Consider the following 12,506-nt stretch of genomic DNA (forward strand, 5'->3'; position numbering starts at 1 on the left):
CCAACAAGGAGCAAGGATTTCAAATAACAAAATGTGTGTGTGTGCAATGCATAAATTTTAAACAAACTGGATGCCTTGCTAAAACTGCACCATTACTGGAAACATTGGCAAATTATGAAACAAATCTATATAAATAAAAATGTAAATGTTTGTTTGTTCAAAATCTTAAATCTCCGAAAGTTCTTCACCGATTGCTTTGAAATTTTGATAAAACGTTGCATTCAAATACATGCGTATTTTTATATACCTATTATATAGATATCACACCTGTGGCAGGTAAAAACATGCTTTTTTTTGAAAAACAGCATCATCTGTTGGACGTAAAAGCAACACACGCTATACTAAATATTTTACGATTCCATTTCAATGTTTCTGATTTACGATCCATTTACGATTTCCAAATTTCCAATTTTATGATTCCATTTCAATGTTTCCGATTGCATTGTTAAATTGAATTTTCATAGATTTCGATTTATTTTCATTTTGATTTAATTATTTCGTTGGAATTGAGCTGTGTCGTTTACCATAGCGTTCATTTTGTGAGTATAGTTTATTTTTTTAGACCTTTCAAAGGTGAAGATGTTCTCATTCCTCGCATTCCTATGATTCCAACGGATATGCCATTTCAATTTAAGAGATTGCAATTCCCAATTCGATTGGATTTGCAATCACCATCAACAAAGCTCAGGGCCAATCTTTAGAATTGTGCGGTTTAGATCTAGACCCGGATTGCTTCTCACATGGACAATTATATGTTGCGTGTTCCGGAGTCGGCAAACCAGACAATCTCTATTATCTGCACAGACAATGGAACAACAAAAAATATTGTATACCCACAAGCATTGTGAAATTAAACATATTAGAAATGTGCGCTTTCTCTTTTTTTTCTTTTCCATTTAACCAGACTGAGCCACAGCAACGCGTGGCCGGGTACAGCTAGTAGACTTATAAATCCCATGACATTTTATCAAACAGATATACTTTCTTCCTATTTCACATCCATATACCAAGTACTGTAAGTAGAGAAATTAAAATGACATGAAAAATAGGAAATAACTAAGTCTAAGCAAATAGCCGAGGAGCTTGTCTATAGCTATATAGACAACTAATTATTTAATAAATTAAAGAAGACTGTGTATCAGAGTAAGAGGTTTTTGTTTTGTTTTAAACTAGGGCAAAATAATGAGTGAGGCTGAATCCCTGCCATAAAAACAAAGAATGCTGTCCTTAGTTTAGCGGTAATCCTGCCTATAAGCAGGGAAATGGGCTGAATGACCTTTTCTGTCTGAAGATTTATGATGGGATTCCACATAATTCTAAAACTAAAGGTAAAATAAGAAGATAAAATGCCTGTGGTCCTAAGAAATATTCAGAAGTGTCACAAATCAGAATGGGGGGTGGAGATGGGGAATAAAAATGAGTATTATACCTAGAAACACAGACATTTATACATGCACTAGGGGCTCAGTGCACGAATTTGTGCACCTTGAAAGGAACTTGGGATGCAGTGGGCACAGGGGGTGGGTTTAAGTCCATCCTCTGCGCCTCCACATGGCCCCTCCCACCACAGCCAGTCCCATCTGCCAGCAGCCCCACTCCCGCCACTGCTGCTGCTCACACCCACTAATGGCGCCAGCAGCAGGTGCGAGTGTTGGCAATGGCAGCGGGTGCGAGTGGGGCCAGTGCCGGCAGCAGGTGTGAGCGCTGGGCAAGATGACAGAGCGTGGGAGCAAAGAATTTTCAGTAACCACCAGAGGCTCACCCCAATGACAGCAACCAGCGCCCTGCCTTGGTCTGGCGCCCCTGCTCACCTGCTCCACCATCCCGCCACAGCCAATGGCCGCCATGTTCCGCGCTCTGCCACCTACTGCCAATGCCCACCATGTTCTGCGCGTGCCCCCTGGTGGTCAGCGCACGTCATAGCGACTGGTTGTTCTACCATTTGGTCTATTTGCATATTAGGGTTTTATACATATAAATTTACAAATAAACACATATAGCCAAGCTCAAAAGCAAAAGAGGAAATCTCTGAAGCTCATAGCAGTCGTGGGGTTGAGAGTCATCTATAACCCAGAGGGGAATTCAGGAGGCAGGACCTACAAAGAGGTTAAGACTGTGACCTTGGCAGCCAGACCAGACACACCTCAGAGACACAGTAGGTTCGGTTCCACAGCACCGCAACAAAGCGAGTAATAATCTCTTTGCTGGTGAAGGACCTTGCCTTCAATTTGTAAAAAACAACAACAAAAACCCTGCAACATCTGTGAAGCTTAATAAAGTGAAGCACAATAAGACGAGGTATGCCTGTACTGGATTGGTCCAGCCTCACCACTTACTTTCTAATTGGGATGATAGGAACTGTGCCTCACAGAGTTGTTATGAGGTTAAAATAAGTGAATACATATAAGGAAAGCACCTGAACAGTGCCTGGCGAATAACAAGCTCTCAGTAAATATTAGTTGATTTTGCTGCTATCATTATTGTTAACCAGGCTGAAGGGACACCAGATGATGTTAATTTAAAGCACCTTAGGAAAAGAAGTCAAGGCTGTGAGCCCATTGGGGTAGGCAGGTGGGAACCACAAACTCCCGGGACAGTCAGAATATCTCCCACCAGCTGCAGGAGCCGACATGGAGAAGGCCGCCCACCTCAAGCATGGGTGAAAAGAGACTTGGGAAATCAGAGCCCCAGGCCCTGCACTTGGCTTGGGTGTGGGGCTTGGATGTTGGCACTATCCAATCTGTGTGACAGCTGGGGATGAAGAAATTAACATAGAACCTGTTTGTTCAAGAAAGCCCAGTGGGTCCTAGCAGAGGCCACCATGAATTCATGCCACAGAGATACCTCCACAGTCCAGGGGAGAGTCTTCAAGTGTAAAAATCACACTGAGCTCTGAGCTGAATAAATAAAAACAAATCCACACCTGGACATATCCCGGGTAAAACTATCAGAGTAAAAAACAGATTACCTACAAAGGATGCAGACTTCTCATCAGCAGTAATAGATGCCCGAGGACAATGGAATCATGTCTTCGAAGCGCTGAGGGGAAATAACTGTCAACTTAAAATTCTATACCATCACTCAAGAGCTAGGGAGAAACAGAAACAATTGGGGGCACAAGAAAACGAAGCAAGGGCATCACCCAAAGACCCAGAAGCTAGAGATACTAATATAGGCAGGAAAGAATGCCAAAAAGGAGAGTGAGATGTAAGAAATAGTGTTTGCTAGAAAAGGAAGAAATCAGATGAGAGCTTCCTCAACCCTCCACAACCCTACCTAAAAAGTTGCCTTTACCAGTGGGCAGAGGGGCACACCTTCCCTCAGGTTGCAGTGGGAGAGCTGTCTGTGCTCTGGGGACACCCCCTGCTTTCTCAGGAACCTGATTCTGTTAATAATTTCCTCTCCCCTATATGTTACTTCTTTAAAGCTAACATTTAATTGTTGAACAAAATATTATAGACATATATCTTGAAATTATAATGAAAAGCAGTCATTCCCACCACCCTCCCCTGCCAGCCCTGTTCCCTGGCAGCAACCACTTTCAGATCTTTGAGCTGTCTTATCTGGTACCTATCTTCCTATTTTCAAATAACAAGCAGGCCATCACCTGCTTGCCAAGGCTTGTGGCCATTTGCATTGTGACAATCTTTCCTTAATCTGGGAAAAAGACAGACTTGATAAACTGTCCCAATGACACAGTGTTCTTGTTTTTAGAACATAGAGCCACAAGACTCAGCCCCTTCCCCTCCCCTCTCCTCCCCTTCCCTTGTAACTTATACAAGAGATCATTTGTATAAGTTACAAGGTGAGATATTTTGCAATACTTTTATATCTTACTCTGTCTCATAAGAATTTACTCATGCTTGCTACTTTACAATATTTCTATTTAAGAACAAATTATGCTGCCCCTCAGTGCATCTCCGAGATAAGCTGAGTCCAAAAAGTTGGGTCACTTCACCCTCAGGGGAAAAGGGAAATGCAGGACAAGCATGAGCGTGGGTGTGAATAATCTAGAATGTGGATGAACTTATTCCTCCTAAGAACAGGGTAGGGTGAGCAGATGGGTGCATCTGTCACTGTTTGGACGCTGGGAAGAAAAAAGAAAAATTTCACCAGCAGAAGGCTGAGGAACCAGTAGAGGTAATATTTGATGATTAATATTATCTTCATATAAAGTTTTTTAAAACTTTGTTAAAAACACCTTTGACTCTTGAGAGTTCTAAACCTTTCACTCATTGCTTTGTTTAAAAAAAAGTAAAAAGGAAAAAGAAATAATAGCCAAAAAAAGAAAACAAAAACCATCTGACCAATTTAGGATCTAAAAAGAAGAGGCCTCCCCTCACATGGCCAAAAATGTTCCAAAAACATAGTCTTACAATCCTTTCTTCTTGCTTTGTCAATTTAGACCATGACTTCCAGTTATGGTAGAAAAGAATTTAGTTCTTTTATTTTTCAATATCCCAGTTATATCAGTTTTTGTTAAATCAGTAGTTGATGCCTTTATTATTATTATTATTATTATTATTAATTATTATTATTTAAGTATGTTTGTTGCCGAACTGTTGAGTATACTATGGCTACGTTTCCTTTCTTAAACATTTAGTTTTTCTTGGAGTTAACAGGTCTCTTTCATTTGCTTCACTTTTTATTACCTATTGCTTATCCTTCTCAAAGACTCTAGTTTATATGTAAAATCTCTTTTCCACACAAACATTAGATATCTGCTGTTTCCAGCCCACCTCTCTTTTTTCTTGAAACCTCTCTGTTCTGGAGTCCTCCATCCTCCCCTCCCATCGGGCCCTCTGGGCCTGCTGCAGAGCTGGCAGTCTGGAACCTCTCCATTACTCCAGGTTCCCATGATAATGAAAAATTTTGGAGAATCTGCCTGTCTGAAAATACCATTATTTTACTGTCACACTTGATTTATAGTGCTGGGTACCTAGGTTAGAATGACTTTTTTTTTTTTCCCTAAGATTTTTTAAGGCACTGTTCCCTTCTCTTCGAGCTTTAAGTGTTGCTTTTAAGAAGACCGATGCCTTTCTGATTTCTCATCCTTTGCACGTGACCTTTCGTTTCTTCTCTGTAAGCTTTAGTATCTAATCTTTACCCCTGGCATGCCTACACTTCGGGATGATGTGCCTGGCCTGGGAGACTATTTTTACTCCTTGCTCTGGGTTGTTGGCAGGCCCTTTCCGTTTGGAGACATGTCCTTCAGTTCTGGGAAACTAATCCATGTTATTTGTTTGATAGTTTCCTCTTATCTATTTTCTCTCTTCTGGAACTCTTATTAATCAAATGTTGGACAAAATGAGATTGATCCTCTCATTTTCTTTTCCCCCCTATTATCTAATTCTGAACGTGTGTTATACTTTTTTACTGAGAAACCTCTGCCCCTGACCTCCAATTCTTCCCTAGGGACATGTCCTTTTCAAACAAGTTTCTGCAAATTCCTGCTTGGGAGAGAAGGGGAAGAGGAGAGATAGCAGTTCTAGGTCACTTGAGGTCCTCAAACAGGGCAGGTAAAAGGCTGAGTAGCCCCCAGAGTTCAGTAAGCGCCTGATACAGTGCCTTTTGCTCTGCCTGGGGTCTTCAGGAGGAGTGTGTCGCCAGCCGACTTTCTCCCTAATCTATACATTTCTGTGGAGGTGGTGCAGCTGCAGAGGGTCAGGGAGAGGACCTTTGGTCTAACTGTTCTGTGTGCAGACTGAATTAGCCCCTTTGTTTTCACCTCCCTCTGGCTTTCCTCAATACCTGCAGCTCCCATCCTGACCTTTTCCGAAGCTGCATAGGACACACCATCTCATTTCTCACTAGTGTCTCTTTCTGCAGGCTCTCTGTCCCTTTCTTCTGGAAGAGAAGCCTGCTCTGCTCGTTAGGTCCTTCCCCATCTACCATCTCTCATGCACTTTGGTCTTCTCTCCTATTCTCTTGGAGGTTTATAACTTTTAAATTCTTTTACCATTATTTCCGTAGAATTTCTTTGGGGTGGACAGAGAGGCAGATTAAATGTATATGTTCAATTTGCCATATTAATCAAATGCCTCTTTAACTGCCCTTTCTTCATTGGCTCATCAGCATTTTAAGAAAATTATTTTACTGCAATAAGAACATGTAACATAAAATCTTCCCTCTTAAAACACATTTTTAAGTATATAATACAGTATTGCAGATTATAACTCATTTAAACATTCTCAAGCCTCTTCAATATTAAGGAAATCAGGACTAATAAAAATTTTCCCTTGACCTTCTTGCACCTATTGCATTCTCTTTTCCTTCATAGCCAAATTTCTTTAAAGAGCTGTCCACTCTCTCACCTCTTCTTCAACACTCGCCAATTTTCCAATCTATTGCCACTACCTTCTATCCCCATCACTCCACTGAACTCATGTAGTTGTAGCTGAAAAACTGCATCTTTTCAGACAAAAACAATCTCTCCATACATAGACAAATACTCTAAGCTGGAGGGAGGGGCAGACAGACACCCTTTACTTGTCTTCCCCCAGAGTGACCCAACATCAAAGGTGACCTTAGATACTATTTGCAGGGACAAAATGCACAAGTAAGGAAAATGTTCTGAGATAGAGAAATTGCCCCAATACAACCAAAGCCCTGGAACAGCAGGCACATTGGAGGCACTGCTCACAACCTTCCACTCTGGGCAGTGACCCTAAGAAACGTAAACCTCTGTCCCTACACGCCTTCCAGTGCTCAGTTCAGCCAGCTACGATAATCCTCCCACCCCTCTTCACCACCACATATACATTTTCTCTAAGGATGACAGGAAACGCCACCTCCGAAACTGTATGTTCTAGACAGACTATGAGCCATTTATTAGCACCAATGGTCACACTGTTTCTTCCATCCTAGAGTTGGTTGAAATTCAGCCAATTCTATAAAAGTAAATGCTAAAATTTTGCTGATGAGTATGCTACACCCAGTCATTCCTTGGGCTTAAGTGAAAATGAGTAGATAAATGAGTAGTTAATGTATATTGTGGTTGATTTTTTTTCTATTTTGACCACTTCTTAATTTTCAACAACCACAATCATTACTGACCTTATACTGCAATATCATGTGATATATATGCTGTTGTTTCCTTTAACTGAACTCCTCTTCCTTCATTTATCTGCCTAACTCCTACCTGGCCTCTCAGATATGACCTCTTCCAACACCCTTTCTTAACCAACTATACCCCTACTCCAATTTCTCATAATAGTCCTTCTCTTACTGATTACCTGTCCCATGCTCTGCCTATTACCCTCCCAGGAGTAATCACACAGCACTCTATTTGTTTATAAGACACACCTCCCCAAATAGTCTTTGAACTCAAAGGCAAGAATCATTGCTCATCTTTATTTTCCAGTTTATAGCACAGTGTCTGGTATTGAGTAGACATTCTAAAATGCGTGTGAAATGAGGGAATAAATGGATAAATAAACATGCTATTTAGACTTAAAAAAAGAATTATAGAGATGGGTCTTTAGAAAACATTTAGTCCATCCTATTTCATCCAAAATTCCCTAAGCAAATATTTCCTAAGAGCTGTGCCAAGATATTAAAACAAAGAAATCATGATCTATGTTCAATAAAACATAAACACTTTCTAATGTAAAGAGTATCAAATAAAAACCTTACCGGCAAAGTTCCAGGCAGAGATGCATCAAAAAAAGATACTAAAGAATTTGGAGGTGCTGCAAAGTGGACTTGGGATCCAGAGAAGAGTTTCGAGTTGGAGGAAATCTGGGCATGAATTTCCAAACCCACCACGGCTGCCCATTGGTGTTCACTAAAGAGAAAGATATAATGGTTAAGCAATAGTTAGATCTGTCCCCACACATAAATTTCTATGAGCCTAAACCACAAATGTTAATTTCCTATTTGTTTGTAACTTATTAACATTTTATTTCCTTACATTTAAAAATGTGTCATCTTGTAGTAGTGATTAAATCAAAAGCAATTCATGATAAACACCTACAAGACCAGCAAAATAAAATTCATTTACAACGTGGCATAGAGTTCACTGTACAAACAGGAGGCCACAGAGAAAGGAACAATTTGACATCTTAATTTAGCAATGGGTATCAGGTAGTGCCTGCGTGGCTGACTTCAGTGAAAAGCAGCCCTTTCTAAATTAACGGTCCTTTATCAATTAATCACTCAGCAAATGAAGAAAGTTGACCTGGTACACATTTTTAGAGTTAACGTCAGGATGCTACTACTAGATAAATAATGGTAAATAAATAGCTGCACATCTCATTATTAAGAAAGAGAAATTCTATTATGTTTTCAATTCCTTTTTATAACAATGGCTCATAAGTAAAATTATCAGTGACATGGATATAATCGATCACTACTAAATAATACTCCTGGAAATTTTGTGCACAGGAAAACATTAAACCATCAAATTTGGCTTTTTTTGTTTTGTTCCCAAACCACTTTCAGTTACCCAGATCTAGGTTCAAGTTCTTTTGCTTATTTGCTTATGCTTGATTGCTATAAAATCTAAGAAGCTGTTAAAAGCTATAATTTCTCTAATCTGGCCATCCCTCTGTTGGATCTTTCAAAGTCCCATATACAGGTCTCTTTAGGTTCTTGTAAGTGTCCCTCTGAAACCCAATTTGCAGATAGCCTAGTCACGAATACTCTTTTCATATTTTGTCTGTTCCTATCCTGCTCTTTTCCCAAGCAATTTTCTCTATTGTCTAGATTTTTGTTTACATGTTTTGGATTTTGTTTCAATCATTCCAACATATGAAGTTCTATATCTACAATATTGTGAGATTAATTCCTTCTTTTTACAGTTTGGAAGCATCGCCTATAATTGAGAGGAATTAAATGAAGACTTCGTTAGAAATTCTGCATTTCCCTAAAACATTATTCGAAGTACTTTTTCAGTTTCGTTACGTGAGAAAAAAAAAAATACTTTCCATTCACAGTGAGGTGATCCAATTTATGAAAAGCACAGAAATCAACCTTCTGGACACTTTCCCTCCAACTGAGAAGCAAAAGTAATGCCAACCTAACTATCTCATAGGGTTAACAGAGTATTAGACATGTGCCTTATATTTACGTATTTAAAAAGAAACGGTTTTAAGTCTTATGCAGTAAAGAATTAACAGCTGTTCAGGGGATATCTAGCAGAATAAGCAAAGCTCTCTGCACAACCAGAGTGACGATTTCTTGTACTGGCTGCATCGTCTTGTGGCTAGACATCCATGCTCCCCATGAAAGGCCTCCACAGAAGGCGGTGCTTCCCGACTAAGGCCCTTAAGCCACCACTATCCGGCGCTTCCAGGTAAAGGCTCCCTGCCCACCTTTAGGACACTGCTGGCCGTAGCAATGCTAAGTGTCAGCTAAATGAGATCCCGCTTCTAGCGCCACAGACCCCGCTGCTGGGACGACTAGTGCGGCGCCTGAATCCGCTCTTCGGTCTGTGTAGCAGCTTTTGACTTAAGAAAACACCTGCGACTTTACACTTGCGAATTCCCCCAACACACTGTATCTATTCGCGGAGGGCGGTTTCTGTGCGGAGGCGGGGCTCACAGAGGACAAGTTTTGTGCTTCCCAGGCTGCAAGTTACAGCTCAACGCCCTCCCACTCAACAGAAGGTCCGAACTGACGGCTGGGCTGGGTGGCCATCATCTTCCCAGTCCCGCAGTGGCACCTCACACTGGATTGGGCAGGATGGTATGAGATCGTATACCCTTTCCTCGGCTTCTGGGCCGTGACGAGGGGCTGCTGAGCCACTGAGCTCTGTCCCCTTTTCCCGCTGGACCTGGACCCAGTCGGAGCCCCTCTTCCGTGGCGAGGACCGCGGTCAATGTTGGCTAAAATCCAACGCCTTGCGGGACAGCACCAGCGCAGCACGGGCGCCGCCATTGCCCCTCCGGCGTCCGTCAATTGACGCAGCCTCCCTCTGCCGCGAGGGTCTCTGGGAAGTGTAGTTCTGAAAAACGTGTAAAACTCCATAGGCTCCAACGGGAAGACTTCTATTCCCAGCGAGCACTGCGAATCGAAGGCTCCCGGCACCCTGGAGGGGAGGGAGGGACAGAGCAGTAGAGGAGAGCGAGTGAGGGTTTCCGGGTCAGAAGGGGTGACTCCTCCTAGCGGGGAGCTGGAGAGGTCTGTGACTGGGAGCGTGTGTAAGAGTTTGAGTGAGAGCAGGCGGCGAGGAGGATCCAAAGCTGAGAAACGTGGCCGGGATTTTATACCACCGTTAACGTTTCGAACTGAAGTCAATGACCTTGACATACCTCGAAGACTTCCTGAACCCCCAAACCCGCTCTATGATTTTCTCTGTCTACTGTCCCACTTCACACACCAATTTGTGCATTAATGCAACAAATACTTATTTGCGAGTCTACTCGATACCAGGCACACTTCTTAGGCACAAGGGATGCAGCAGTGTGCAAGACAGTATGGTCACGGAGCTTACATGCTTGGGGAGGGAAGATATACAGAAAAGTTAACAAAAATGGGATACTTTCATGCAGGTGAAAAGTGTTAGTATTTAAGCAGAGGTGCTTGAAGGCAAACAGACCTAGGTTGAGCCTTCTAGTGCATTTTAACTTACAGGCACAACTCGTTTTATTGCACTTTGCTCCACTGCACTTCACAGGTGTTGCATTTTTTTTATAAAATGGAAGTCAAGACCCTCCAAGGCTTGGAACCCAAACTCACAATATTTCTGAGGTGTGCCTATACTTGCTATATTATGGTGGTCTGGAACTAAACATGCAATGCCTCTGGGGCATGCCTGTATTCTTCCTTATGTTCTTGGCCAGTACTCAAAACAATCTTTTTATATGAGAGGAAGCCTTGGTAGCAGATGCCATCATTCCAGCAGACTTCTTTTATTTTTCCTGCTTGGAAACTCATACCCCTCTTTGAAACTATCATTGATTTCCTGCATTTGCACACACAGCTTAGACTAGTAATTCAGCCATCCTCTGTTATGTCTCCCTACTTTAATTCTCCACATAGTACTTATGAAGATCTGATGTTTATGGAGAATTTGTCTTATTCAACACAGTATTACCAGATTACAAAATAGGCCCCTCACAAATATTTGTTGAATGAAGGAGGGCAGTGTGGATAATGCATTTGACAAAGGATGGCATGGAAGCCCTATTTTTAGGAGGGAGGTGATAGAATAGTGTCATGGTGGAGGCAAAGAGAAATTGGCCTGTGTGAGACAGCTTTAGAAAGTATGATTGAAGGATTTGGTGATGGTTTGGATATGATGGTGGAAGGCTAGGTGGGGGTCAGGTAACTCTTAGATTTTTGGCTTGTAAAACTGGATGAGTGATAGAGCTATTAACTGAGATAAGGGAACTAGAAGAGAAGAGGGTTTGCAGAAAAATATGAGTTTGGTTGCCTTAGAGACTTACAAGAGGAGAAGTAAAGTAGGCATCTTTGATGCCTAACTGAATGTGGAACAGGGGAAAAGCCACATAGTCTGCATACTTCACTTCACACTGATAGATTTTCAGTTATTGATCAATAAGTAATCTATTAATTAGACAGCTATTACCTACAACTATTCCCATTCATACTCCGATACAGATATGATATGCAATTTAATCCATTCATGTAGCCAATTTTAGTTACTCTCCTTAAAATTGTCATTATTTACTTTTTCTATCCATTTTATTTTTTCACCCACTATCATTGATCCAAATTGCTACACAAGAAGTATTTTCACATGGTCAAAAAAGAAAAATGAGAGAAATGACAGAGACTGTAAAGTAGAGGTGGAGATTTGTTCCAACGTTTATCTCTAATTATTGTCCTTCTATCATGTTCAGATCACTCTTTAGACCTTTTAATAGTTTCTCTCCTCTGAGTTTTTATATTTCCCACCTTTACTCTAGGTTAGCTTGCTTTCTCTTTCTCATGTAGCTCCTCAGGTCTTTCTGGCCCAGACCTGGGGTCAGGAGAGTTCCACCTCTGATAGGACTGCAGAGGAGAGGGAACCCTGTATCTCAAAAGTGAGCATGGGCATCCTTTAGCCAAAAGGAAAGGGAGCATCTTGCTACCTTACCACTGCTGATCAGCATGCTTAGGAGGCAATTAATTCCCTAACAAGAAGAGCTAGGGATGTTTTTGAAAAACCCTGTAAGAGATAGCAGCACACCTCATATCCTAATTTTATGGGCAAAATGCGCTATAATGGAAACAATCTTATGCAGTGATAACATATCACTTCAAAGACTACCACCCCACCACTAGAGGGAGAGAAAATCCTATGCATGAAAGTGGATTTGATTCCTTTTACAAATGGAAAGCTTCCCATTCGTTGCATATTGCACAGCCTTTTCAAAATCCCACAAGAGCTAATGGCTCTATTCTCCCCTCTAGGTTACCTGTCATTTCCAGAAATGCCCACTGGTTTCCTCGTGCTTGATCTAGTGTCTAGGAGTGCATTGTTTTCAAAGCACCCCTCCTTTCTTGCTCCTTAGCTCATCGGGTGCTGCCTCTGAACCTCCTACCATGGGACCATTTCT

At 41.5% G+C, this 12,506-nt stretch overlaps 1 protein-coding gene across 4 annotated transcripts in view; it reads right to left on the reverse strand.

Annotated features, from left to right (window-relative positions):
* The window catches only part of GATB (glutamyl-tRNA amidotransferase subunit B), an 84,969-nt gene extending 75,079 nt beyond the window's left edge, over nt 1-9,890 (reverse strand). For all 4 annotated transcript variants that reach the window (XR_011471553.1, XR_011471552.1, XR_011471551.1 and 1 more), the window contains exons 1-2: nt 9,704-9,890; nt 7,636-7,786 (exon numbers count right to left, since the gene is read on the reverse strand). Coding sequence is in view for 1 of the 4 variants with exons in the window: in XM_070415314.1 (XP_070271415.1) it covers nt 7,636-7,786; nt 9,704-9,879 (327 nt within the window). In the remaining 3 variants the exon portion in view is untranslated. The remainder of the gene's footprint in view (nt 1-7,635; nt 7,787-9,703) is intronic.
* Nucleotides 9,891-12,506: the final 2,616 nt, after the last annotated feature.

The sequence above is a fragment of the Myotis yumanensis genome, unplaced genomic scaffold (genome assembly GCF_028538775.1).
Source record: "Myotis yumanensis isolate MYYU_CA2020_CCGP unplaced genomic scaffold, mMyoYum1.0.hap1 SCAF_5, whole genome shotgun sequence".
NCBI lineage: Eukaryota > Metazoa > Chordata > Mammalia > Chiroptera > Vespertilionidae > Myotis > Myotis yumanensis.